This window comes from Sus scrofa, chromosome 2 (assembly GCF_000003025.6).
Source record: "Sus scrofa isolate TJ Tabasco breed Duroc chromosome 2, Sscrofa11.1, whole genome shotgun sequence".
NCBI classification, from domain to species: domain Eukaryota; kingdom Metazoa; phylum Chordata; class Mammalia; order Artiodactyla; family Suidae; genus Sus; species Sus scrofa.
In genome coordinates, this window is record NC_010444.4 from 4,433,904 (window position 1) to 4,460,483 (window position 26,580).

The 26,580-nt window shown below is 49.7% G+C and overlaps 1 protein-coding gene across 26 annotated transcripts in view; it reads right to left on the reverse strand.

Moving 5' to 3' along the window:
- The window catches only part of PPP6R3 (protein phosphatase 6 regulatory subunit 3), a 128,752-nt gene that overhangs the window by 39,234 nt on the left and 62,938 nt on the right, over window positions 1-26,580 (reverse strand). For 22 of the 26 annotated variants that reach the window (XM_021082696.1, XM_021082707.1, XM_021082705.1 and 19 more), the window contains 8 exons: window positions 25,018-25,155; window positions 22,525-22,590; window positions 20,164-20,276; window positions 15,433-15,546; window positions 8,034-8,163; window positions 5,993-6,145; window positions 3,888-4,037; window positions 2,184-2,248 (listed from right to left, as the gene is read on the reverse strand). In XM_021082696.1, coding sequence (XP_020938355.1) covers window positions 2,184-2,248; window positions 3,888-4,037; window positions 5,993-6,145; window positions 8,034-8,163; window positions 15,433-15,546; window positions 20,164-20,276; window positions 22,525-22,590; window positions 25,018-25,155 — 929 coding nt within the window. The remainder of the gene's footprint in view (window positions 1-2,183; window positions 2,249-3,887; window positions 4,038-5,992; window positions 6,146-8,033; window positions 8,164-15,432; window positions 15,547-20,163; window positions 20,277-22,524; window positions 22,591-25,017; window positions 25,156-26,580) is intronic. The other 4 variants (XM_021082706.1, XM_021082712.1, XM_021082717.1 and 1 more) reach the window with 1 other exon arrangement.

Consider the following 26,580-nt stretch of genomic DNA (forward strand, 5'->3'; position numbering starts at 1 on the left):
AGGGCAGCAGCTACAGCTCCGATGTGACCCCTAGCCTGGAAATTTCCATATGCTACAGGTGTGGCCCTAAAAAGACAAAACAAACCTAAAAAAACCCCTGCATTTGTATATACTAACAGTGAAAGATCAAAAAGAGAAATTTACCATTTACCATCACATCAAAAAAGAATAAAACACTGGAGTTCCTGTCAGAGCTCGTCAGAAACGAATGTGATTAGTGGGTTTGCTCCCTGGCCTCGCTCAGTGGGTTAAGGATCCGGCGTTGCTGTGATCTGTGGTGTAGGTCACAGACGTGGCTTGGATCTGGCATTGCTGTGGCTGTGGTGTAGGCCAGCAGCTACAGCTCCAATGCAACCCCTAGCCTGGGAACCTCTGTATGTCACGGGTGCGGTGACATAAAAAGACAAAAAAAAAGAAGAATAAAATACCTAGGAATAAACCTACCTGAAGAAACAAAAGACCTGTACTCTGAAAACTAGAAGACGCTGATGAAAGAAATCAAAGATGACACAAACAGATGGAAAGATATACCAGGCTCTTGGATTAGAAGAATACTGTCAAAATGACTACCCTACCCGAGGCAATCTACAGAGTCAATGCAATCCCTATCAAATTACCAAGGATACTCTTTACGGAACTAGAACAGGGTACTTTAAAATTTGTATGGAAACACTTGAGATCCCAAATAGCCAAAGTAATCTTGAAAAAGAGAAACAAAAATGGAGGAATTGAACATCCTGAGTTCAGACAATACTACAAAGCTACAGTCATCAAAACAATCTGGCACTGGCACAAAACAGAAATACAGCTCAATGGAGCAGGACAGAAAGCCCAGGCATAAGCCCAAGCACCTATGGCCAACTCATCTACGACAAAGAAGGCAAGGACATACAGAGGAGGAAAGACAGTCTCTTCAATAAGTGGTGCTGCAAAAACTGGACAGCTACATGTAAAAGAATGAAAACAGAACACCATCCAACACCATACACAAAAATAAACTCACAAGGGATTAAAGACCTAAATATAAGGCCAGATACCATAAAACTCCTAGAGGAAAAACAGGCAGAATGCTCTTTGACGTAAATCACAGCAACATCTTGTTTGATCCACCTCCTAGAATAATAACAATAAAAACACAACTAAACCAATGGGTCCTAATTAAACTCAAAAGCTTTTGCACAGCAAAGGAAACCATTAAAAAAAGGAAAAAGGCAATCCAAAGACTAGGAGAAAATATTTGCAAACAATGTAACAGACAAGGGCCTAATATCAAAAATATACAAACAACTCATACAACTCAACAACAACAAAAGAAACAATCCAACTGAAAAGTGGGCAGAAGACCTAAGCAGACCATTCTCCGGAGAAGACATACAGATGGCCAACAGGCACACGAAAAACTGCTCAACATCACCGATTATCAGAGAAATGCAGATGAAAACTACAATGCGGTCCCACCTCACACCAGTCAGAATGGCCATCGCAACAAGTCAACCAATAACAAATGCTGGCGAGGACGGAGAGAAAAGGGAACCCTCCTGCGCTGTTGGTGGGAATGTAAATTGGTACAACCACTATGGAAAACGGTATGAAGGTTCCTCAGAAAACGAAATACAGAACTACCATTGACCCAGCAATCCCACTCCTGGGCATGTATCTGGACAAAACTTTCCTTGAAAAAGGTATGTGCAGCCCTGTGTTCACTGCAACATTATTCACAGTAGCCAAGACATGGAAACCACCTAAAGGTCCATCCACAGATGCCTGGATTGAGAAGATGTGGTACGTATTTACAATGAAATACTACTCAACCACAAAAAGGAACAAAATAATGCCATTTCCAGCAACATGGATGGAACTAGAGATTCTCATATGAAGCAGAGTAAGCCAGAAAGACGACGACAAATACCATACAACATCACTGATTTGTGGAGTCTAAACCGTGACACAGATTATCTCATCCACAAAACAGAGACAGACCACCGCCAAGGATGGGGTGGGGGGACGGATGGGCAGTTGGAAGTTTTGGGTGCAAACTGCTGCATTTGGAATGGATGGGCCCTGGGTTCCTCCTGTACAGCACTTTGCTGTACAACAGAAATAGAAGAAACACTGTAAATCAACTATTCTTTAGTGAAAAAAAAAAAAAATCAAACTGAACTATCAAAACCCAATTTACTTACTGTTTCTTCTCATTCATTTCCCAGGCGTCAAGTATTCGTTCTATTAACTGACATTTTTGAAAGAGCTGAACAAAAAGGAATGTTGCAGTTAGCATTTACATAAATGTCCAGGTGTCAAAATTTTAAAGCGAAATCAAATTCTAGTCAAACAATTCGTTTGCGATCAGAAGTTTACTCAAGCCCCCAGAACACTACAGGGATTCAAGACTGGATCTATGTCTTCAGCAGGGCATCTACTGAAATAACATTTCAAGCACTGCTACCAGTGAGCCACTGACTTAGAGCAAAGCCAGATTTTATTAGCCAGGAAATCTGGGCTCAGAAATACAGCGCCTGACCAAAATGAAAGCGAAATAAAGACAATTACGCCCTGGCAAAAACTTAACTCACAATCCACGGCAATAGTTGTACTTTTAAAATGTTAGCAACACTTACTTCTAGATGAACTAATTCATCTAGAATTTTAACACTGCACTCATATTAAAAACAGGAGTGGCCTGGAGTTCCATCGTGGCTCAGAGGTAATGAACCCAACTAGTATCCATGACCATGTGCGTTGGATCCCCGGCCTCGCTCAGTGGGTTAAGGGTCCAACGATGCCATGAGCTGGGGTGCAGGTCGCAGATGCGGCTCAGATCCCACGTTGCTATGGCCAAGGCACAGGGAGGCAGCTGTAGCTCTAACTCGACCCCTAGCCTGGGAACTTCCAAATGCTGCAGGTGTGGCCCTGAAAAAAGAATAAGCAAAACCAAAAACAATGTTGCCAAAGTTCCGCCAGCCAATGACAAGCGCTGAGGCAGCATCACTGGAACGTACGTGCGATGCCCATTTTAGCCAAAGTCGTCTGTCCCGCCCATCTTCTCAGTTACTCCGGGCTGGTCTTTCCCACCTTCAAGGCTTGGGAGTAACTCAAGTGTGAGTTACAGAACGTCACACAATCACAAAATTTCAGAGCAGGAAGAAACCTGCAGACTGACTTGGTAAAATCACTTTATATTTAACAAAAGAAAACAAAGCCCAAGAGGAGGTTTGCCCAACACTGCACAGAACTCACTTCTCCCAACTTTCAGTCATATATTCAGCACCAGAAATAAAAACGCAGGCAGGCCAAATCACAGTTCAAAGGTCCTCGGTAATATTTAAATTTGGATTGTCCTTTTTTTTTTTTTTGTCTTTTGTCCCTTTAGGGCTGCACCCTCAGCTTATGGAGGTTCCCAGGCTAGGGGTCGAATCAGAGCTCTAGCCGCTGGCCTACACCACAGCTACAGCAATGCCAGATCCGAGCCGTGTCTGCGACCTACACCATAGCTCACGGCGACGCCAGATCCTTAACCCACTGAGTGCGGCCAGGGATCGAACCCACAACCTTATAGTTCCCAGTCAGATTCATTTCCACTGCGCCACGATGAGAACTCCTGGATTGTCCTTTTTAATCTCCAAAAGATTTCTAAGTCTTTGCATTTATTAATTTTCCCAAATAAGCAGGCCACTTAGGCTTTTCTTTAAAAAGTTCACTTGGTGATTAAAGGTCCAGGATATGATTTATAGAATCACTGGTTTAAAAAGCACAATGGAAATACGACAGTTAAATGTTTAGACTCTGAAATTTAACCTCCCACCTCTCAACTTCAATTCACTTCACACTTCAGGCAGGAAAGTGCTACACCCAGGAGTGGCAGAAATTAAGACACCAAGTAAGCTTACATGTTTCAATAACAAACTGTCACCAGTGGCGTCTTGATCAGTAATTGTGCTATTTTCTGTGGTTTCAAAAGGACTTGCAAGAATCAGTGCAATACAAATTTCCACTTGTGTGTGTAAAAAGTTATTCCATGTGTATTTGAAGAACATGTCCTACAAAAGAGAAAAAGAATGCTTCATTCAGTGACCTCGGTGTTCACGCCACCACACCCCCTCCTTTCCTTCCACTCCCTCCGCACCAGTCACCAACACTGAATTAATCAGGTAAAATGATGCGATCACAGTCCAAGAGGACTGATTAAAGGGAACACACGTTATTTTGAAGGCAGTCTCAAACACCTTCCTAGACTAAATAGCAAGGTATCTATCTGCTCATCCAACACGCCAGAATGTGCTCAGACTCGAACACAGGCCACACATACACACAGGAAGAAAAAGACAACAGTCAATTCCTCAGAGAGAAAGCACCTTTTGTTTTCAAAGTGACTAAAAACAGACATTAAGTGCAGTTGATTTCCAATAATTTTCAAAGAAATTTATGAGAATTTCATTTTGATTCAAGAAATGTTTACTGGTGACTTCAGGTACAACATGGGAGACAGACAACACAGTCTCCAGTTTCAAGGTGCTCACACCTTAAAAATAACCACCCAGTCATTCAAACCCACGGCGCCGTCAGTCGATGGCGCCAAATGAGAAAGGGGCGGGAGGTGGGGGCGTGTGGCTCTCCTGAAGGAGCAAGGGCTTTCCAGACCCCCTGCAGCGATGGGGCATCACCAGAACGGAAAGGCAATTCCCAAAAGCACGCAACGCGTGAAGTACGTCTCCAGGGTGTGGGGAGGCTGGGTGTTTAATCTCAAAATGAAAAGGTGACGACTGGCGATCCATTTAGGAGTTTATAAAACTGAAAGTAACTCTAAGACTAACGACAGACTGAATCATCAATAGCTCTATCCTTACTACCAGGAAGATTAAAGACGGGTAAGTGGCGACTTCAGGGTGACCCTCAGAGTGGAAAGGGTAGAAAGCCAGATTCCTAGCGTTTCCCACAGCAGCCGGAGGGCAAGGCAAAAACTGTGTCCCCAGGGGACAACCCTCACGCCACCTGAGAACCTGTCACCTTGCAGCCTCTCGTCTTTCTCCAGAGACCCTGTCACCTCGCGGCCTCTCGTCTGCTCCCTCTCCACAATGGTCCCGTTCTCTTCGCCCTCAACTGACACAGCATTCAACCCACAGCTGAAACACAACTAGAAGTATCTCAGTGACAGCGGAAAGCACACTGGTGTGGCTGACGGGGCATGCCTGGGGTCACAACTGGGCGTGAACTCCAATCCCGGCTCCACCACTCCCGAGCCGAGGGACGTACCCCGCTGTGGGCATGACCCCAGAGACAGGGATTTGCACTCGGATCACCTGAGAAATGCAGAGGAAGCACACGTGCAGCCCTTTCAGGTAAAGAGCGCCCACCCAGGCCTGCCTCCGCAGCAGGCCCACCGCCGCCAGGCGTGCGGTGTGAAACCTGCTGAGAGTCCACCGCTGTGCCATCGGCGCTGGGCAGTGGCAGGACCAAGCGCACACCGGCAGCAGAGCCAGGCCCGTGGCGCCCAAGGACAAACCCTGGAGCCGGGGACTTGGGCCAGAGAGGTCAGATCACCCCTGGGCTCTTCCTCTCCCTGCCCTCCCTCTGCTTCCACTGCAGCAGACTAACAACCGGACTCAAATCAAAAGACAAGTCATTACCCTCTACAAGTGGAAAGAGGGTAAAGTCTGTCCCTCTGCTAATGACGACGAGAAGGCAGTGAGCGGTCAGTCAGTGACGTGGTCCCTGAAGACGGTGACCACACGCCCTCCATCACCTACGTGAGACTGAGCTCCCGGGGCAAACGCCTACATCTCAACCATCTCGGAAATTCTCTATACCATTCTTAGGCACAGCAACAGCAAATGCCCACCTAAAGTCAAAAGCATCCGAAACGGGTGCTAAACTCAAGGGGAAAACTATAGAGAAGCCTTTTACACTCGGACCAAGCAAAGTCGCTGACACACACGGCGTTCGTGAGGTTCTAAAGCGCCGAGGGCCGGGGCGGACGTCTGTCCGGAGGGCTTACCAATATGACTCCAATGCTGTTCAGCTCCATGAGGTCCCCGTTGATGCTGCTGGTATTCGTCTGAAGGAGGCTGGATATCAGCCTTATCACATTCAACCGCGTGTTCCCCACGGGAGGGTCCAGCACGCCCCATGTGGTCTTCATCACGCTCTTCTGGGGAAGAGGAAGCCTTCCGGTTAAACTCCGCTCAGCACACAACGCTGTGAGAGCTAACACTAGGCAAACTGACCTGGCACACGACGAGACCTAAATGCTACACCTACGGGAAAACCCGAAACGCCTCCTGACAGCTTTAAGATGTGATGAAATACACATGAAGGGGGGAAATTAAGTCATTTCCCTGGACTACACACAAATTTTTAAGAAATCAAGTCACACCCTGCCTTCCACATGCCCAACACCATAGAAATAAAGCAGAAAGCTACAGAAGTCCATGGAAAAAAGGGCAATATTCCCAACCTGACCAGAAATCTAAGAAACTAAGAAAAGTTACAAGCGGTTCTGGAACAGTCCTATCTTTGCCAAGTCTGTGATAAAAACACCAACTCAGAAGTTGCCTCCAGATCGCATCCTGAAAACAGGACCAACCTCAAACCTGCTCCTGTCTGCAAAGGGGCGTTTCCGTACCCGGAAATCACAGAAGACAGACTCACAATGTTTCAGGATTTCAGGAGTTTGGCAGGAGAGGACGGTGAACTATAAGGGAGCGACGAGGGCGCCCTCTGTCAGCGTCCTCGTCCACACGGCAGCCTTGCTCCTCCCGGCTCCCCAGGATCTGCAGCCCAGCCCTCATTAACAGCCACCCTGAAAAGCTTCATGGACCTGCTCTCACACCCCATCGCGTGGTCAGAGCAGACAGAGGAAGCCCACACTCCCAGCAGAGAGAGCGAGGGAGTGCAAGCTCACCGTGGAATCAGGCCCGAGAAGAGAAGCAGCGTGTATCCTCACGACCGCTGCCTTTCTGCCCGCCTGGACCCAAGACACAGGCCAGAGGCACCCTCTCCTCTGGATCCTGGTCCTCCCGAGTGGACTGCCCTTCCTCACGCGCCTATGCTTCCTCCCAGGTCCGGCCTGAGGATGCCGCCAAGAAACAAAAAGAGAGGCCCTGTCCACGGCAAGCACGCCAGCCACTCGGTCTGCACCCAGCCCAGGCTGTGCAGCAGTAAGACACGGCCGAGGGGGACCTCCGCCGGCTCCCTGGCAGCACAGTCACCTGAAGAGACCCTCTGGACGCAGAACTAGACCTCACACAATGGACAACTCTGTCTCTGCTCCCCTCCACAAAACGGTTAAACAGAAAATACCGAATTCAGAAGGAACAGCGCACTAGGTCCCCAGTAACTCACACGGGGGAGGCCACGGAGACAAGAGCGCCAGGCCTGGGGAGCTGGATGCAGTGCCGTGGGGCGGAAGGAAAGACCCAGTGGGAGAGCCGACCGAGCCCTCTCTTCCACCCTTAGAGGCCAGAAGCAAGAGCCTCTGCCCTAGGTCAAGTCCACGGCCCCGGGCGTGTGGTGGCCAAGGGCACCACCGTGGACTCTGGCCGCCCCTCTCTTGCAGCTCCTGCTGTCTGCACCTTCGGCAGCTGCCTGAGGAGACAGTCATTTTTAGATCAGCACTCGGACGCCCCGAGAGAAAAACTCACGTTGCAAGTCTCAGTCAACAGACTCCTCGTCAAATAAGATGTCCATCAGGCAGGGACACTGCTCCAGCTCTGAACAAGACAACCCAACTTCAAAGATCACTCCTGAAAGGCCAACTTCCACCTCAAAGATAGGAAAGTACCATGCTACGAGAAGGAAACGGTTTATTCTACTGGTATGTAAGTACCCAGAATTTATAGAAAGAACAGAAAGGCTGAATTTCCTAGGCAGATACATATTTTACTTCATTTAAATTCTACCCCATTCATCAGTTTTAAATGAAAGCCAATTAAAAACTGGCTCAAAAGCAATATACTTTGGCCATGTCGGTCACAGCCAGTCTCACCGCTAACAACGCAAACCAAATCACTGAGCTGTGCTCAAGACAGCTGTCCTACCTTGGGCGGCTCAAGCAGGAGCTCGTGAAAAGATCCAAGTCTTCCTCGGATGGCTTCCAGAACACTCTTGTTGACCGAACAAGCCGAAGGACTCATGCCTGGTGGGCAGATCTCTATATGGCCTTCAAATCTTGAAACAAAGCAATGTTATTTGTCATTTCAGAAGGAACGGCTCAAGATGCTCCCTATCAGTGGACAGCGGCAGACGCAGCAGCTGCGGGAGATGCCCCCACATTTCTGGAGGGATAGGAAGAGGGGTCAGATCACCTTGCTGAGGACCAGTCACCCTGATCTGACTCCAAAGGCCCCGTGGCGGGTGGGAGAGTATGTGCCACTCCTCACTAAACCTCCCAACTCCTTGACTCCTGTCAAACTCGGGTCAGGTCTCGAACCGGAGGACGTGGACAGCAGCAGGAGGAGGCGCCACGCTGCCTGCCTGGGGGACTGTTCATCAACAGGCCTGCACCTGTGCTACCGGCTTCTCTGAGCCATCCGCACTGCTTCCTACTGAAAGGCTTAGGTTACTCTTCTACCTTAAGCTCCAGCCACAGTCATCACAAGCCACTCCTCACGGGAAGACGGCTGAGGGGAATGAGACTCCCAAACCCCAACCAGCAGAACCAAGTCCCGGGCACAGGACCGCTCAAAGGAGGGGGGAAGGACACGAGGGGGAAGAGTCTCGAGTGGGGGTATACATGCAGATTAAGCGACCCTGGAGAGGGGGTGTCAGCGCGAACCGGAGCTTAGTCGTGCAGCTGCTGCAGCGAGACGGCCTGAGCCCAAACCCCGCCTCTTCGTTTACCAGTCACTTGTTCTACTAGGCAGGATGGGGACCACCAGAGGCTCCTCTCCCAGGGCTGCTGGAGGACCACGCTGGTGGGGACGAAGGCTAACAACGCCCACAGTGACGAGGGCTCTTCCCTGAAATACTTCACACAGGCAAGCGTTTTCTAAGCGCTACGTGGAACAGCGTTCAGAAACTTAAATACCAGAAAGGGGAGGGCAGGAAAAGGCCTCGTGCTCTGATTGCCGTGCTTTTTAACGTGTAGGGGTTAATAATTTATGTGGCCAAATACAGCATTCTTCATTAGAGTTTCTTTCCAGGAAGCCATACTTAAAAGTTCTTTCTAAGCCACAATTCTACAAGTACCTGCATACTTTTTCTCTAGTATTTTGAATTCAACTCATCTAGAATTTATTTTATGCAAAACAAACAGAGACATGATATTTTTTCCCCAAGTGGCGAATCACTTTCTAAGCCACATTTACAGAACAATCTGCTTTTCCCCAGGTATGTGAAAACCCATACAAAAACATGCTAAAATAAATGCTTAATCATTCACATACATTTTATTTGTTCGTCTAATACTTGGTGACTATCAGTTTACCTACCACTTTTGACTCGGGTACCATAGTTAATACCCATGGTGTATCTCATTTTTATTCTTTAAAACACGTGCAAAAATCCGGAGTTCCCGTCATGGCTCAGCGGAAACGAGTCTGACTAGCATCCATGAGGACGCAGGTTCGATCCCTGGCCTTGCTCAGTGGGTTTAAGGATCTGGCATTGCCGAGAGCTGTGGTGTAGGTCGAGGATGAGGCTCAGATCTGGCGGGGCTGGGGTCGGCAGCTACAGCTCCAATTAGACCCCTACCCTGGGACCCTCCATATGCCTCAGGTACGGCCCTAAAAAGACAAAAATAAATAAATAAATAAAATGTATGTAAAAATCCACCAAATCCAAAACATGAACCATGTTGCCATTCCCAGCAGAGCTACCGTGAACTCAGATCTGGAGACACAAGGAGCTCCGCTGCTACAGGCCCCAGCAGTCCGCCCTTCCCCACTGAAGAGCCAGCCATCGTCCAGAAGCACCCCTGCTGCTTCATCCACGCGCCAGACACCCTGCTTGCTTACTGCTGGGTGATGATGAGGCGGACACAGAAACACTCACTTCCAAGTTTTGGTGCAACACACCTCGATTCCCTTGAGGAACTATCGGAGAGCGTGCTGGAAGATACCCCGAGGTCTGGCTACGGCTCTACTAAAAACCTGCCCCCACGGCCCACTTCCTAATCCCCAACCTGGACACCTTGTCTTCCGTTTCCGGCGCACTGCACTGCTGACGGGATGGTGACGGGAATGTCTCTGCCATGTTCCTTGATTTTAAGGGCTATTTCCATCTTGGCCATTTCACTTTACAGTGTCAGGCTCCTTTCTATTCCTAGTCTGCCGAGAGGTTTTATCGTGAAGGGATCACATGGTTTTAGTCTGTGTGAGTGACAGCGATTTTTTATTACAACTATTTTTACAGAACAATTTTAAGTTCACAGCAAAACGGAGGGGAAGTTAGAGAATCGCCCACGGACGCTCGACCCACAAATGCAGAGCCTCCTCCTTCATCAGCGTCCTCTGCCGGGGGGTGGATTTTAACAACCCAGGACCCTGCATGGGCACGGCATCATCTCCCAGCGCCCGGTTACACTGCAGCTCGCTCCTGGTGGTGCCCACGCCGTGGCTCAGGACAAGGACGGGCACCTGTTGTTCTGCCCCGCAGAGCACGTTCACCGCCCTCCTCCGTGCGCTGCCTGTTCGCTTCATCCCCGCCGGCAACCCTGGGCAGCCACTGACCTTTGCAGCGTCTCCACAGTAAAGAGACACTTTCCAGAGTGCCGTGTGCTTGGAATCCTGTAGCACGCAGCCTCTTCACGCTGGCTTCTTTCACTTCCTCCTGTGCATCTGCATTTAAGGTTCCTCCGTGACCTTCCGGGGCTTGAGGGCGCGCTCTCTTTAGGGCTGGATGCTATTCCACCATCTGGATGAACTAGAGCTTCCTTACTGACCTACCTCCTACTGAGGACATCCTGGCTGCTCCGAGTTTTGGCAAAAAGCATGGGTAAAGCTGCTAAACAACTGTGTGCAGGACTGTGTGAACCTAAGTTTTCAACTCCTCTGGGTAAATGCCACGGAGCAAGACTGCTGGACCGCACGGTAAGAGCATGTTTAATCTGGTGAGAAACTGCCACTCTGTCTTCCTAAGTGGCTGTTCTATTTTGCATTCCCACCAGCAGTAACTGAGAGTTCCCGCTGCTCCGCAGCCTCTGCAGCACCCCGTGTTGTCAGTCAGGGCAAGTGGGCTGCCGGTACTGTTCTCACTGATTTTCTGTTATGTTCACTCTGTTAGAGTAGTTTTTAGATTTGCAGAAAAACCGCAAACATTTCTGTAGAGAGATCCCCTATGACCCATACCCAGTTTCCCCAGTATCTGACATTTGTCAAAACCACTGAACCAATACCCACACATGAAATCCATGCTTTATTCACATTTCCTTAGTTTTTATCTCAAGCTGCTCCTCCGTCCAGAATCCGCCTGGGACACCACTTTTACACTGAGTTGTCACGTCTCCTCGTGGCTGTGAGCTGACGCTACTGGTCAGCTACTTCACAGAGTGTCCCTGGGGAGTGGGGGGGTCTGGGCTGCTGTCTTTCTGAGGATCCCGGGTCTTTGGGAGAAGACCACGCAGGCACAACGCCACTTTCACCACATCTCAGCCAGGGTGCTACCCGCACACGACTTCTCACTGGCTGTCTGCTGACTTTGATCACCTGGCTGAGCTCGTAGCGGTCAGCTTTCTCCGTCAAACTTGAGTTTGCTACTGACAGACTACCCGTCCGGTTCTCTTTGACTCCCTCCGTGCTGCGATCTTTGGAAGGAAGCTGTGCCCAACTCCCCGCACGGCCGCCCAATCGTTTATTTCTGTCGGCTTGGATGTTTCACACTCTGCTTTGACACAGCACCACTTTATGCGGTGAGCAAGGGACGGCAGCTTTGGCTGACCAGAGCCTTTCCCGCTGGCCCCGGAGCCCTCCCGCAGCCCCACGGCGCGGCTTCGTCGCGCCCTTCCTTCCTCGCGGCGCCACACGATGCTCCGGGCTCCTCGCATGCACCGCTTAGCCCGGTCCTAGCACCAGCCAGTTCTCCAGGCAGCCCTGCCTCCTCTTACTGGCGGATGCTATCGGCGCGGGGTCTGGGCGCGCGGTACGTACCGGACCTCACGAAGCAGCCATCTCTTGGGTTTAACTCTTCGCCCCTCGGTAGAAGTCATGCCTAACGTCCACACTGACTGGAAACTCGGCGACGTCAGAGGTGACAAATACGCCCAGAGACACTCGCCATTTGCTGTCTCTTTTCGCTTCTAGCATTTCCCTAGAAACTTTCGTGTCGCTACTAAAATTTTCCATCTGTTCGCATACTGTCCACTTTTCCCACAAGCCTCTAACATGTTAATCACAGTTATTTTAAATTCCAGGCCTGACCATCCCAACACATGTGAATCTGGTTCTACTGAATATGCCTCTTTCCTGAGCGTTTGCTGGCGCTCTTTGCATCCTGCCTCTCTGTCCTGCAAGTTTTGGCTGAAACAGGGAGATGCCGTGAAGACGAGAGAAACTGATCGAAGCGGGTCTCGCGTGTGGGTTTGGGGATCCGTCTATCTTGGCGGCCGAGCTGCTGCTGTGCGACTGATTTCTCTCAGGGCATTAAAGACTTCCCATCTGACCCCAGCTACTCTGTCTTCACAGCTGGGGCTGGGCTGCCAGGTTTTCCTCCATGTCGGCCCCGCCCGAGCTGAAGGTCTTCCATGCCCGCCAGCCGCCTGTCACCCTGCCACCCGCCAGCCCTTCCTTGCCAGCAGCTGCTGCTCCCCGTAGGGCGGCCCAGAGGGAGGGCTGCAGGGAGAAGAGCCCTGCCGCTCTGGCTCCGCCTGCTCTCAGGCAGCGGAGTGTCCCTGGGCTGCAGGGGTGGGGCCCCCTCAGAGACCCTGCCCTTACTTCCGTGCCGGGGGTCTCTGGTAGCCCGGGCCTGCATGTGTCCCTGCCTGTCCTGTGGGAGAGAGGTTTTTCCCTGGTCCCTTCCTCCCACCGCTAATGGCCTTCACCTGCACCTTCGGGTTTCGGCGTTGACCTCCCTTCTCCAGGGGCAAGAATGGAGGAGGATCGGGGGCGGGGGACCGTGCATTTCCCCCCAAGGCTACACTGCAAGGGCGCCTTTCTCTGGCCTCTCAGCCACTTGGCCCCAGCATTTCTTGAGGGGCTCACGGATGTGTGCCAAGTCCCGCGTCTCTTTGCTCTCCCCGCACTGGAGGTGCTCTGCCCATTACATACCCATCAGCATCCTGCATGGTTCATAAAACATATCTGAACTATAACTTTTTCAGAGGAGCAAGGAAACTGTATTTCAAAGTACCCCAGAGCTCCTCGGCAGAAGAACTACATTGTGCACAAACATCCCTTTCTCCTTATTTTTTGAGTTTTATTAAAATAATCTGGAATTTACCACATTTTTTTCAACATTTGACTTACTCAATTATTCATCCCCCACACTCCTTTTAGGGCCACACCCGCGGCAGGTGGAAGTTCTCAGGCTGGGGTTGAACTGGAGCTGCAGATGCCGGCCTGCGCCAGAGCCACGGCCACACCAGATCCTCAACCCACTGGGCGAGGCCAGGGGTCAAACGCGCATCCCCACAGAGACAACATCGGGTTCTTCACCCGCTGAAGCCACAGCAGGAACTCCATCAGTTATTCACTCAGCATGATTTTAATACTCACATTAGTTTTCCCATGCCCGTTTCATTTCGTTGTCAACTTCACCAATATAGTTCCTTAAGTTCTTTATGCTACCTTATTTTTGTCTGGCTTTGGTAAAGTCCATCTCCAAGTAATTTACCACAGGAACAGAACACAGACGGAACAATGAGGTCCCATATGCTTGAAAACTCCTCTTGTCCTCACACAGCGACCCAAGTATTTCAGGGTCACGATCCTGTCCCCTACTCTTCATTGAGTATTCAGCTTTATAAGGGAGATGTCTGGCAACCCGACTTGCTTTGAAGTTAACCTGATTTTTTCTTATCCGAATATTTTTAGGATTTACTCTTTATCCTAGGGATTCAGAAATCTCATAAGGACACGCTAAGATCTTGGTCGCCTCCCCACCCCTGTCCCCACCCTCTTTAAATTTAGTCTTGCTTAGTATTTGCACCTTTGTGCTCTAAGGATAACTTACTCCTGATGAGAAATCTCCTCCTATCATTGCTTTTATTGTTGTATTGCCTCCATTTGCTCTAAGTTGTGCAATTATGTGGGTTTTTTCTCTTCCATGAGCAAACCTGTTTCCCTTTTCTGATTTATTCCTTTCTCAAGCCAGAGTCATCAATATGTCTCACAGCAGCAGCTCTCCTGCTTTTTAACCAGTTTCAGAGATGATGCAACTGCCTTGTGGCATGAGTAGCAAGATACCAGTCCTGTACCACTTGAGTAATACCTTAGGTTACTGATTACATTACTGAAGATAAGATTTACCAGGGAAGACACAGACAAAGTCAAAACTGCAGCTACACTCCCAAAATTACAACATACTTGAAGCGGTGCTGCCACGCTGCCCATGTATTATCATTAAGCAAAGATTAAAAAACCAGGAACAGAGACAGGAACTTTGGGAGGCGAAGATTGGTTAAGACTATGTTTACTATTTTGCCAGAAACCAGATGACATCATTAAGAGTAACGGCTGTATTTTCATATGTTGACAGGAGACCTCGTCTCTCCTCCTGCCCTCTGGTTTACTGGATGGATCCAAGAATGGGTAAAAAATACAAATTCCTCTCTCTAAACCCCACATTCCTGGAACACACACACACACACACACACACACACACACACAGATATATACACTTCTTCAAATTCTCATGCTCTAGGAATCAATTAGAGAACTCTGACAATTACTAAGGAAATTAGTTTTAGGTATCAACTGTAAAAAATAAAGTCTGACAAATATTAAACGGCTTTTCCAGAGCACACAAATAGGAAAAAGAGGCCGTATTTCTGATTCTGAAACACACAGCACAGAATGTGTCTGAAGGCCTCCACCCGCCATCTGTTTTTAACAGCCTAATGGCCTGTACTGCCTCACACATGAAACCCCCCAGCCCGAAGCCTCAGGCCAGTCTGCACTGGAAGGAAGCACAGATGCAAAGAGTCCCTGAACTGCCGCTTGGAGAGTGCACAGCAACCAGGAACAGCTACCCTCAATTTTCGTGAGCAAGAAATAAGCTTCTCTTGTGTTTGAGCTATTCTGCATATTTTTGTTTATTACAGTAGCATTTTGGGAACTACTACAAAAACCCAAATACTGCCAGCAGTATTCACCAAACCGTATTTTTAAACTACATCTACGTATCGCATTCATATAAAACTATTTATATAGCAGAAAAAGATTCAGCACCTGAAATTTAAGGGCGTGATATTGTAGCTATCAACCAATAACTTAATGCTTCGCTTTGAAAAATTCTTAAAGCAAACCCCAAAGGCTCACTTTCTAAGAGAGAAGGGAAACTCACGTTGGTCGTCGAGTCTCAAGTAGAGTCAGCAGTACCTGGATTGCACTGACTATGGCTGGTTCATTTTTCTCCTTGTGGAAAATATTTGATAGAAGCTGCTCTATAATTTCTTGCCTAGGGAAACAAATCAAGAGTCAAGCGCTACTTGTAAGGTCACGAACACTAACAACTAACAGAGCCCAAGATCACGGTATCAGCGAGACAAGTATTACATGAGCCCAACCTCACCTGTGCGTATTCGTTAAGACTTTATTTTCAGTACATCTACCAAGGCAGGCGAGTGACCTTGCTTATTATAGATGTTAACACACACATACCTGTTTTCCCGCCCCTTCTCTCAGCAACATCTTCCGGGCCCTGCTTGCCTCTGCTGATCTAGCTGACAGCCAGCAACTATCTCAAGCCTGGAAACACCTCCCATTCACATCAGGCTGAGGGCGGGGGTGGTAAGACTTGGAACCTTCACCCCCACAAAAGGAGGGGAGGTTTTTTGTTTGTTTGTTTGTTTGAGGGTAATTGGAAACCATAAATGTTTTCCCACAAAGGCATTAATGTATAATTAACAAAGACCTAAAAGCAAGTGTAAGGTAACATCAATGGCAGCACTTCCCTCTACCATTAAAATCTGGTAAAATCAAGACCATGTGGTAGCAATGAAATGGATTTGACAGAACTGTTGCCTCAAAAGAACTCTCCAGGGAGTTCCCGTCGTGGCGCAGTGGTTAACGAATCCGACTAGGAACCATGAGGTTGCGGGTTCGGTCCCTGCCCTTGCTCAGTGGGTTAACGATCCGGCGTTGCCATGAACTGTACTGTAGGTTGCAGATGCGACTCGGATCCCGCGTTGCTGTGGCTGTGGTGTAGGCCGGTGGCTCTAGCTCCGATTCGCCCCCTAGCCTGGGAACCTCCATATGCCGCGGGAGCGGCCCAAGAAAAGGCAAAAAGACCAAAAAAAAAAAAAAAAAAAAAAGTACTCTCCACACGCTCTTCCACTCCCCTCTCCCAGCGTGTGACAAGGTCACAGGGTAAAACGCAAGGGCGACCTGTTAGGTACGTTCATATGCAGGTGCTCAAGGAAAGCCTTCGTTTCTTAGGATCTCTAATGTTTAATACAACCCATGTGGATGAGGAAACGGAGTCTCCCTTGCAATGCGATGTACAGCTGGGTGCCCCTGGTTGCCCGCCTGGCAGACACGCCAGTCACCCAGTACAGCTGTGCTCAGGGGATACTAACACCAGTTCCTCGGCAAGTTAGGGCAGCCAAGAGGGAGAGCATCTCTTTCTTTCTACCTGGGGGAAGCCAATGAAACGGGTGTCTAACCTAACTCAGGATCCCCCTGCAGGAAGCAGCTTTCAAGTACTCCCAGACCAGCACTACACTGCTTGTGACACCTCTCCCCAAACCACAGACAGGACGTCTGAGCTTACTGAACAGGATAAAAGGAATGCCTTCTAGTCTTTAAGTAAGAAGGCATTCAGTTACAAGTGAGAAAACATTCGCTTTTACTTTTTAAAAAGATGGAAACGGGAGTTCCTGTCATGGCTTGGTGGTTAACGAATTCAACTAGGAACCATGGGGTTGCGGGTTTGATCCCTGGCCCTGCTCAGTGAGTTAAGGATCCAGCGTTGCCGTGAGTGGTGGTGTGGGTTGCAGATGTGGCTCGGATCCCGTGTTGCTGTGGCTGTGTGTAGGCCGGCGGCTACAGCTCCGATTCGACCCCTAGCCTGGGAATCTCCATATGCCGCAGGAGTGGCCCAAGAAATGGCAAAAAGACAAGGAAAAAAAAAAGGGGGGGGGGGGAGATGGAAACGAATCCGACTAGGAACCATGAGGTAGCAATCACGGTTGCGGGTTTGATCCCTGGCCTCGCTCAGTGGGTTAAGGAGCCGGCGTTGCCGGGAGCTATGGTACAGGCTGCAGACGTGGCTCGGCCGTGGTGTAGGCCAGCAGCCTAGACACTTACATCGCAACACAACAAACAATAGGAGGGAAAAGTATGTATGCATGTATGTGTAACCTGGTCCCCGTGCTGTACAGCGGAAAATACATAAATAAATGAATAAAACAAACCCTGGCCTGGGGACATCCACATGCCACGGGTGCGGCCCTAAAAGGACAAAAAGACAGAAAACAAAATAAAATCGAAAGTAAATTAAAAAGCGGAGTTCTAGGATGAGCATCCGTAAAATTCCTGATGTGAGCTGTTCCAGGCGGGAGGGCACCGATCAGGCTGGGATGAAGCACCTTGCGGATGGAGAAGAGACAGTGGCTGGCGTCTGCTTTTGTTTTTCACACGGGCAGCTAAAGACGCAGTGCCACAAAACTGGCTGGCTCAAGTGGGGTCCCACTGCCACGGACTCTAAGCTCGTCTGTGTCGAGAGCTGGGAGGCGCACAGCCCGCCCTCTCGAACTCAGCTCTTTTTAACAAAACCTTGGAACACCGACGTTTTCACAGAGCGACTCAATTACAGCCCCGTCGTCCAAGCGGACGTTCACCACCTAAGAGCCTGGCCACTCTCTTAGAGGCCTTCTGGAACCCCTGCCCATCCTGACCGCTCTCTTTAGCCTGGGATCACTTCCACCTCTGCCTCAGCTGCTCACCGACACGTCCACTGATACATGCGGTGTTTACACGCAGCCCCGGGTGTTTGGCGTTGTCCTACCGAGCGAGGTAATCTGTGTACCAAACAGATCGGCTCAGTAAGAGAACATCACTGTATTATTTGATAACAATCAGGTAATTATACAGATATATAAGCTATATACAGGTGCTAGTACGATGCATAAAGGCCCACTACTAAGCTCATAGGAGCCTTCTGTCACTGTGTATTTTCTTCACCAACAGATACTAGAAGAACCACTGTAACGTGGGAACATGTCTGACATTAAGAGGCTGGCTTCTCATTCTCCAGAAGAGTGTGGGAAGCAGAGCAGAGAGTAAGTCCCCCCGCTGCTAAGGGCAGTTAACTCAGCAACGGCAAGGGGCCCTACTTGTCCGCTCCACGTGTTTGAAGAACTTTACTCTGACCAATATGTACCGATGTCAGGCCTGACTATGCCCCTGTCTACATTCAACTACAGCTGCCTGAAACACCTCCGCCAGTGCGCACCCAGGCCTCAGCGGCTAGGCCCACATGTGGTCCCAACAGCCGGTGTCAAGACAGGGCTGGCACTGAGAACCTCACTGACCACCACCCTCTGCCTGACACTCAGGGTGAGCCCACCGAGGCCAGGAAGGGATCCAATCACCACTGGTGGGCACAGAACGCTCAAAATGTAACCAGAGTGGGCTGGTCTGTCCTAAGTGTGAAATGCACACTCGATTTCCAAAGCTGTGTACAATGGAAAGGATGCAGAGTGTCCCACTAATACTTTAAAAAAACAAGCGTATGCTGAAACATTACTTTGTATTAAATAAAACGTACTAAAATTCATTTCACCTTTTTTTACTTTCACAAGGCTACTAGAAAAGTTTAAGTTACATGTAGCTTTTATTAAATGTCTACTGAACAACACAGTCATGAAATTACTGACAGCCAAATTTTTTTAACCTGCTCAAATTGCAGTTCTTCATGGTTCGGCCTTATACTACTGCAACTATTCGGCTCTACGTTACACGAGGAGCCCACGTGCCATAATGCCAGGAAAACGGAAACGGGGCGGGCGCGGGGACCTTTTCCTCGGAGGCTGCTCAGTTCTGCTGCCTGAGAGAAGTGGCCGGTGTCCTCCTGTTCTCCAGTAAACACGTGCCAGGAAAACAGACCTTCACGTCTCAGAAGGTAGAGTTTTAAGGCAAGACGTTTTGTCTCTAATTTATTCCTCGCTTGTGTCACACGTGTCAAGTAAAGAGTACACACCAATGTTTTGTTTTAACAAAGGGGCCTTCCAGACAGTTAAGCCAAAGGATGCAAATGAGCCAAAATGTACAGGAGGACTAAGAGAACTCCAGCAACCATCAAAAAGAACAACAGGAGCACGACACTGAAGTGAGACTGCCAGTCATATGCGACTGCTCCACCTATTCATCCCAAAGGGGCAAGTGCCTTCGTTTCACTGATTAAACTAACTCCGTCCTACGAAGCAGGTCAAAAGTACGCCCACACTGGACGGTAAATAGTCTTCCTGAAAACACGTGAATCTAGAAATTCCAACAGGGCAGGCTGACCTGTCATAAAATTCACAAGAGCACACCACCCCCAAGCTGCCTTCCGCCTAATCAAGAGACGTCTGTTCATTAGGAGCTGTCTAAAAAGAAAGGCAGAAGCACCACACACACAAGATGCGTAACCCTTCCAATCGGTCTGGTCTAGTGAGCGGCCAAGGTGTGGTGAATTTTAAGACTTTCTGGTAAAAATCGCTGGCTAAAACGAGTCAGGTTGGTTTGTACACAGAACTACCTTCCCCTGAAGACCACAAAGGCAGTCAGCACAGCTCTGAGGTGACTGCCCCGTCTTGCGATGCTTTCACAGAATTTAGTTGACAATTGTTTGAGAAGTCCAAAGCTTACGTATTAATACCATTTATTTACATTTTTACCCTGCAGGTCTCCAAAGGGCATCATGAAGGAGAGGCTGAGCTCGGACAAGCAGGTGTTCCTGCCTTCTCGCCCACCCACAGGTCCTTTGGAGGGACCGGATCCCACTTTAGAAGCACTTACCAACCACCTCCAGGGGTAACCTATCGGATAGCATCCATGTGAAAAAAGAACAAGAACAGAGTTTCGAACATACTTTTCTAGAGTGGCAAGCAGGGGATCCGGTTCTGTACTGTTCTGAATTTGTAACATCTGGTCTCTGCTCAGGCGAACAATTTCACAAAGTGACTGTGATGCATTTGAATGCCGCTAAAGGAAAGAAGTACAATTTTAACTATAAAACACATCAGATGTCAAATTTATAATTAAAAGTTAGGGAAGAAATTGCTTAAGTAATAACATAAATTCACACTGGCTACAAACTACACTGAGTAAAAAGCTACGGTCAGAAGAAAAAGCATATGTAAAGCGTGCGTATCTACCCTGCCAGACTAACGAGCTTTACCTAACAAGACCGCCAATGAAATACATGTCACCCTGTGGAGGGAGATGGGATTCAAGTGCTGGCAAGGGAAATTTCTACGCTTAATACTTGATGAAAAATACATCCCCCAAATATATACTTTTATCGGCACAGAAAGATGCACACACTTCTGTGACGTAAAAAAATAAATGCATTTTTCTGGAATATGCTAATGGACAAGGAATTCTTTTTCCAGTGTGTTACCTTACAAGAGAGCTAAACTCTCAGCACCGGACACCTGCACCGAGCACCACCTGCGGACTGAGCAGAGCGCCCAGCGCAAGTAGCACAAGGAGATTCCAGCTCAGATGACAACACACACCAGGGAAGCAAAACCCACTATTTGGATTCAGAGCCTAACATCTTCTTAATAAATATAAATTGGTCAATATAATTTCGGCATGCAATTTACCACTTGATACAAAACAGAAGTATCCACAGGACTGTCTAAAAGACAAAATTAACTTGGTTTTTTCCTTTTTTTGGCTGCACCAGTGGCATACACAAGTTCCCAGGCCAGGGATTAAGCCCACACCACAGCAGTGACCCGAGCCACAGCAGTGACAATGCCGGATCCTTAACCCACTGAGCCACCAGGGAACTCCCAAAACTAACTTTCTTGCAAGTCAAGCAGAGAGGGTGCCAAGGCCCCAAACATCTTGTCCTTTGCAAAAACCTTGCAGCAGGGTTGGGCTTCTCCTTTGTCAATTTCTCCTGGCGCCTCCAGACAAGGAGAGCATCCTGCTGAGCAATCAAGTTCTGCTCAGTACGTGACCCCTGTGATGATGGATGCCCCTCCCTGTGAACAGGGCAGGCCATGCTCCTGTCCTCACTCGCCACGGCCTGCACCAGCCACACACTTCCGGCGCATGGGAAGTGTGTTCTTAGAACCATCGACTCCCCAGCCAAGGCAGGGGGGTCACCACCCCCACCAGGCCGAGGGCTCCTTCCAAGCAGAGGTTCTCACCCTCTAGCACCCAATACTGGAATGGCCTGAGCCTCAGCAGCAGCAACACTGCAGGAGGCATATGCGCTGTCTGAAGGGGGGTGTGAGAATCAACAGCCCCTTTAATGGTCAACACGTTCTCTCTTTTTTTGAAGGTGGAGCTGGGATGGGAAGCCTGCTTTAGATAAACTCCAGGTACCAACGGTTTTCAATGGAGTAGAAGGAGCTAGACCCAGCTCCACAAGAAACTGGCCTATCTATCTGCATCTGGCTGCAGGCTTCTTCTCCAGCTGTGCTCACTCTCCAGCTAATCCAGAACTCAGGGGCGGGCAAGGAGGCTGCCCCAGGCCCCACGACACACCTTGCACTGCTTGAACCAAGTCCTTTACAGAATTACAACTGAACCATAAGGAGCTGTCATTTCTGCAGGTAGCAATGGCCCCATGCTGGCAGTTCCACAGGGCTCAGTGTGCGACAGAAGAGCAGCAGCAGAGAAGCAGAATATCAGCCTGGGGGACGGTGGCACGCCCTCTGGTCCTGGCGACCCCGCCGGATGGGCACCCCCTCAGCACAGAGCTCAAGGTGTAAACTCCAAAGAGCTTTGGTTCTATTGCCAAGTCAATCTTTAGCACCGGGACAAAGGTCAACCTTGACAGAGCACAAAGGCTGGAGCCAGGATGCTGAACCACCAAGAGCCCATCACTAGGGATTCACGGGTGCCCGAGACACTGCTGTGCTGTCTGCAAAGGTTCAGCCAGAATGGAAATAACAAATGCAGACAGATGCGGCCACACCATTTGGGCTAAAGATGATGAGTATAAAAGAAAACAGAAGTGTGGGAGAGGTCGGCAACAAAGGCGAGCAGGTGCCACCCCAAGTCCCAGCCCTAAAAGGAAGACTGCCAGACCCGCGGCTGTCTCACATTTCGGGAAAGGTTCCGGGCATGGGCAAAAGGCAGTACCTCCGAAAGCCTCTGGTGTTTCGAGAACCGAAGATCGCTGCACTACCCGCCCTCCACTTTCATGTCTGGCACAACTACGGGCCCCGATAAAAGCGGTTCTTAGAAAAGTTTTAATAAGAGAACTTACGTCTTCTTCTTGCGACGGATGAACTATTTCCACAAGCCTCTGGATAATTTTCTCCTCATTTAACCACTGTAAAACACATTGTAGAAGGGGTCATAGCAACGAGTGGCTCTTGTTCAAGCCCCAGTGAAGACTAACATACTTGGAAATATCCATCACAGTTTAAGGAGAAGGTTACAGGTTTCTCTGGACTTTGAACACTACAGAAAATTAAAAGTTCCCCAAGGAAAACGCCAGTGAATATATTATTTCAGCAGTAGCTACAGTCCCAACCACTCCCCAAATCACAATACCCACACCCAAAAATTCCGCACGTCCACTTCTTAAGCCACGGGGTAGACATTGGGCACTGGGAGGGTCTGGACTTTGGACATGAAGCGGGCGGGGGGACGGGAGTCAGACGTTTGCTGGAGGAGAGCATTCACTTTACGAGAGCTTCCGAAAGGCTGAGAAAAGCAGTATTTGCTATCAAGCCTCCAGCTTAAAACACACGATGAACTTTTAGATTCCAAAACCAAAACAACCACAGGAAACGTGGGGGCCGCGTTGATCTGCCCCGTCTCAGGTTAGCAGAGAGCAAGTATCAGGACTGGGACAAACCCTCTTCTTCATCTACACGTGAAATAAACACCGCCGTGAATGCAAACACCCAGCCGGTGAGAATAAGGCTAAAGGAAAAAATCGCAAGGAACAGAAACGCCCTACCAAGGCACTCCCCAGCCAAAAAGGACACACACACACACACACACACACACACACACACACACACACACGCTCCAAAGGTTAAAAGAGAGGAGGGGGAAGGGTGCCGGTGGAGGTGGGGGTAGGAGTGGGTGGCCAGAAACCAAACATAATTTGCTAAAGGTCTAGAGAAATTCTTAGGCTGTCTCCAGGCTCCTTAAGAACATGCCAGAGGAGAAGGCAGGCAAAGCTGCCACGAGCCTGGCCGAGAGGCAGAGGCCGCCTTTACACCACAGCACGTCTCCAGTGTGCACACGAACTACCCGCCCGGGCCGGGGAGGGGGACACAGACTTGTTCAGCGGCAGGACGCGATCCAGCAGGCAGGGCGGGGGGACTGGGCTAATGGATTCCTCACAGGCTCCGAGGTGATGTCTGCGACCACACTCTGGAACCCTCTAGATGGGGCGGGAGAAGGCAGGAGACGGGGCAGGCCGTGAATGGTCACTGCCCCCCCCACTGCCTCCACAGCCATCAACAAGCAGGCGGAGCCCCAGCCCACGGGGGCCCCAAACCCCAGTCAGACTTGGGGGCGTTTCTAACCCCCTTCCCCGCCTATGCCTTCATTAACCTCTGTCATTCCATACCTATTATATCCCTCGAGAAGTGACCTCTGCTTTTGGAAATGGGCCTTAAGATCCAACCCAGAAGTGACCAAAGGAACTCCAAAAACCCACCCTGAATAGTCCCCCCAATAATAATCCAAATCCCTCCTCCTCAACCGCCTTCCCTTGAATCCCCAACCTCTCCTGAGAAGACTCAGAGCCACGGCAACTCACCTAAAAGGGACCAGCGCCCCAACTCAGGCCCTTCCCGCAGCCACTCCAGGACACTCACCGGCCTCTCGGTGGTGTCCTCGCCGTGACCTCCACCTGGTCCCAAGACCCACCAGCCTCGGCCCACCTCTCGGTTCCCCCACGCACACGTGCGCCGGCACAGCCGCCCACCTCAGCAGGACGTGCCCTTGCCTGGGACGCCACCTGCCGGCCCCCTGCCTCTCCTCCTGGTCCTCCAGGTCTGTGGCATTTTCCATAAAACTCACTTCTGGGGAAGGGAGGAAGTTCTAAGGCTTCAAGTTAAGTATTAAAGATGGGGTGGACCGGGGAATGGCTCTGGAAGGAGGCAGTGAAGGGAGCAAAAGCGAGGGAGCGACAGAAGACCAGAGGCAAAGCCGGGGGCCTGCCAGAAAGCTCACCCTCAACCACTCACTCCCTCCTCTTCCCACCCAAGGCAGCTCTGCCAAGAGGCACACCTCCTAAAGGAACCGTCTCCCCGAATTTGAAAGTGCGTGCCCTCTCGGACGCACACTTCCTTCTCGACCCATGCTCCTCGGCATCCGCGAGAAAGCCGCTTCTGAAGGCCGATTCCCTGCAAGTACCAACACCTCTTCTTTCAGCTTCTAGAGAAACCCTGCTGTGCGACCATCTTCTCCAGAAAGGGGGCCCACAGCACACGCTCAGATGCCAGTCTGAGCGCCACCTTCTCGGTCCTGCTCTCACCACCAGACCCTTCCACTTTCCCACGCGTGCTGAGGCGCCAACGAGGCCCGCGAAAGAACCCCCACAAGGAAACAGCCCATGTCCCCTGGGTGTGCGCGGCTGGAATCCTGTCCGGGAAAATCAGAACTCTCTTCCTGTCCCGGAAGCCTCCTCCTGGCGCCCTGCCCCCCTTCCCAGGCACCCTCCTCCCCATCCGCCGGGATCCCGCCCAGACAGCGGGGCCAGCCCCGCACCCTCCGCAGCCCCAACTCTACTCACATTCAGCACATCCTGCCTGGGCTGTGGAGGCTCGATGCACGTCAGCAGCCTGAGCAACAAGTCCATGATGGCCGACGTTCCTATGTGCTTTATAATAAGGTCGACGAAATCGCGCTTCTTCTTTAGGAAATCCACGATCTAGAGGAGAACACACCACAACTGAAAGGCACGTAACTCTAGGCTGCTCTCAGTCCTGAGCCACCTAGCGGCCCCTCCAAAATCCCACCACCACTTCAGGCCAGTGCTGAATTCGTAGTAAGATGTCCAACCAGAAAGCCTTCTAAGTGTTACAATATTCAAAAATCTCTTGGGAGTTTCCGTTGTGGCTCAGCAGTAACAAACCCGACTAGTATCCATGAGGACTGGGTTCGCTCCCTGGGCTGGCTCTGGGTTGAGGATCCGGCACTGCTGTGAGCTGTGGTGTAAACTGCAGACGCAGCTTGGATCCCGCATTGCTGCGGCTGTGATGTAGGCCAGCAGCTGCAGCTCCGATCTGACCCCTAGTCTGGGAACCTCCATATGCCTTGAGTGCGGCCCTCAAAAGACACCCCCCCCAAAAAAATCTCTTGGGATAAAAATCGCTCAAATTATCATTTATTATTTAATATAAACACTCCATAACAGAATTTTTTTATTTCTGTTCACTTCCATTATTAATTCTCAAAGAATGAGGATAAAAATTTAATACCTGGCAAATAACATGAAAATATACCACTTAACAATCTATGGACATAAAGCAAGTTCATTCATTAGGCTCTGCACCAAAACAGAGTAAATATTCCAAATCCTAACTGTACTCTAGCAGGTAAGAAAGAAACCAAAACAAAACATGTCTAAGTGACTAACTCACATGCTACAGAAAAACCCCATTTGCGTTTTTTATCTCAGCAGTTTCCCTGATCAGATTAACACAGGAGGGTGAGTGTGAAGAGGGCGACAGGTGCACCAAGGGGATAGGAAAACAGGAATGAAGTTGCCGGGTCTCCTCTGCGCGGGAAGAACGCGACGGTTCTGCAGGCCTCCTGATTCCTGGCCATGGTCCCAAATTACCCGTTCAGAAGTCCCAGGAGCAGCACAGCCAGCACGGCCGCTGCCCTGAATCTCAGTGAAGTCTCTCACAAGCCTGTGAGGCAGGGCTGCTTAACTCAATGTTACAGACGAGGAAACTGAGGCTCAGACCAGTTAAGTACCTTAAAGCTGGAGGCTAAAAGCTGGCTGCCCTGAGATTTAAACCTGTATTTAGAGGCCCCCAATGCCAAAATCCTGCCTTTATCCCACAAGAAGTCTAACCACCAGAGATGAACTAAAACGGCTTCACACAACTGAGTACACACGTAGGATCAACTGTCACGCACTGCTTCTCTAGATAACATGGTTCAACGCGGTGACATAACCTTCCAAAAGTTTTACAGAATTAATCCACTCATCGCCAACTCACACAGTAGTTTTTAAAAGCACAGTGGAGGAGAGAGAGAGGAAGAAAAAGTCACGTGACAAAAATACTGCATTATTTAGTGGCAAAGGCATTAAACCTGGAGCCCAAAGGCACGAATCACAGCCAGT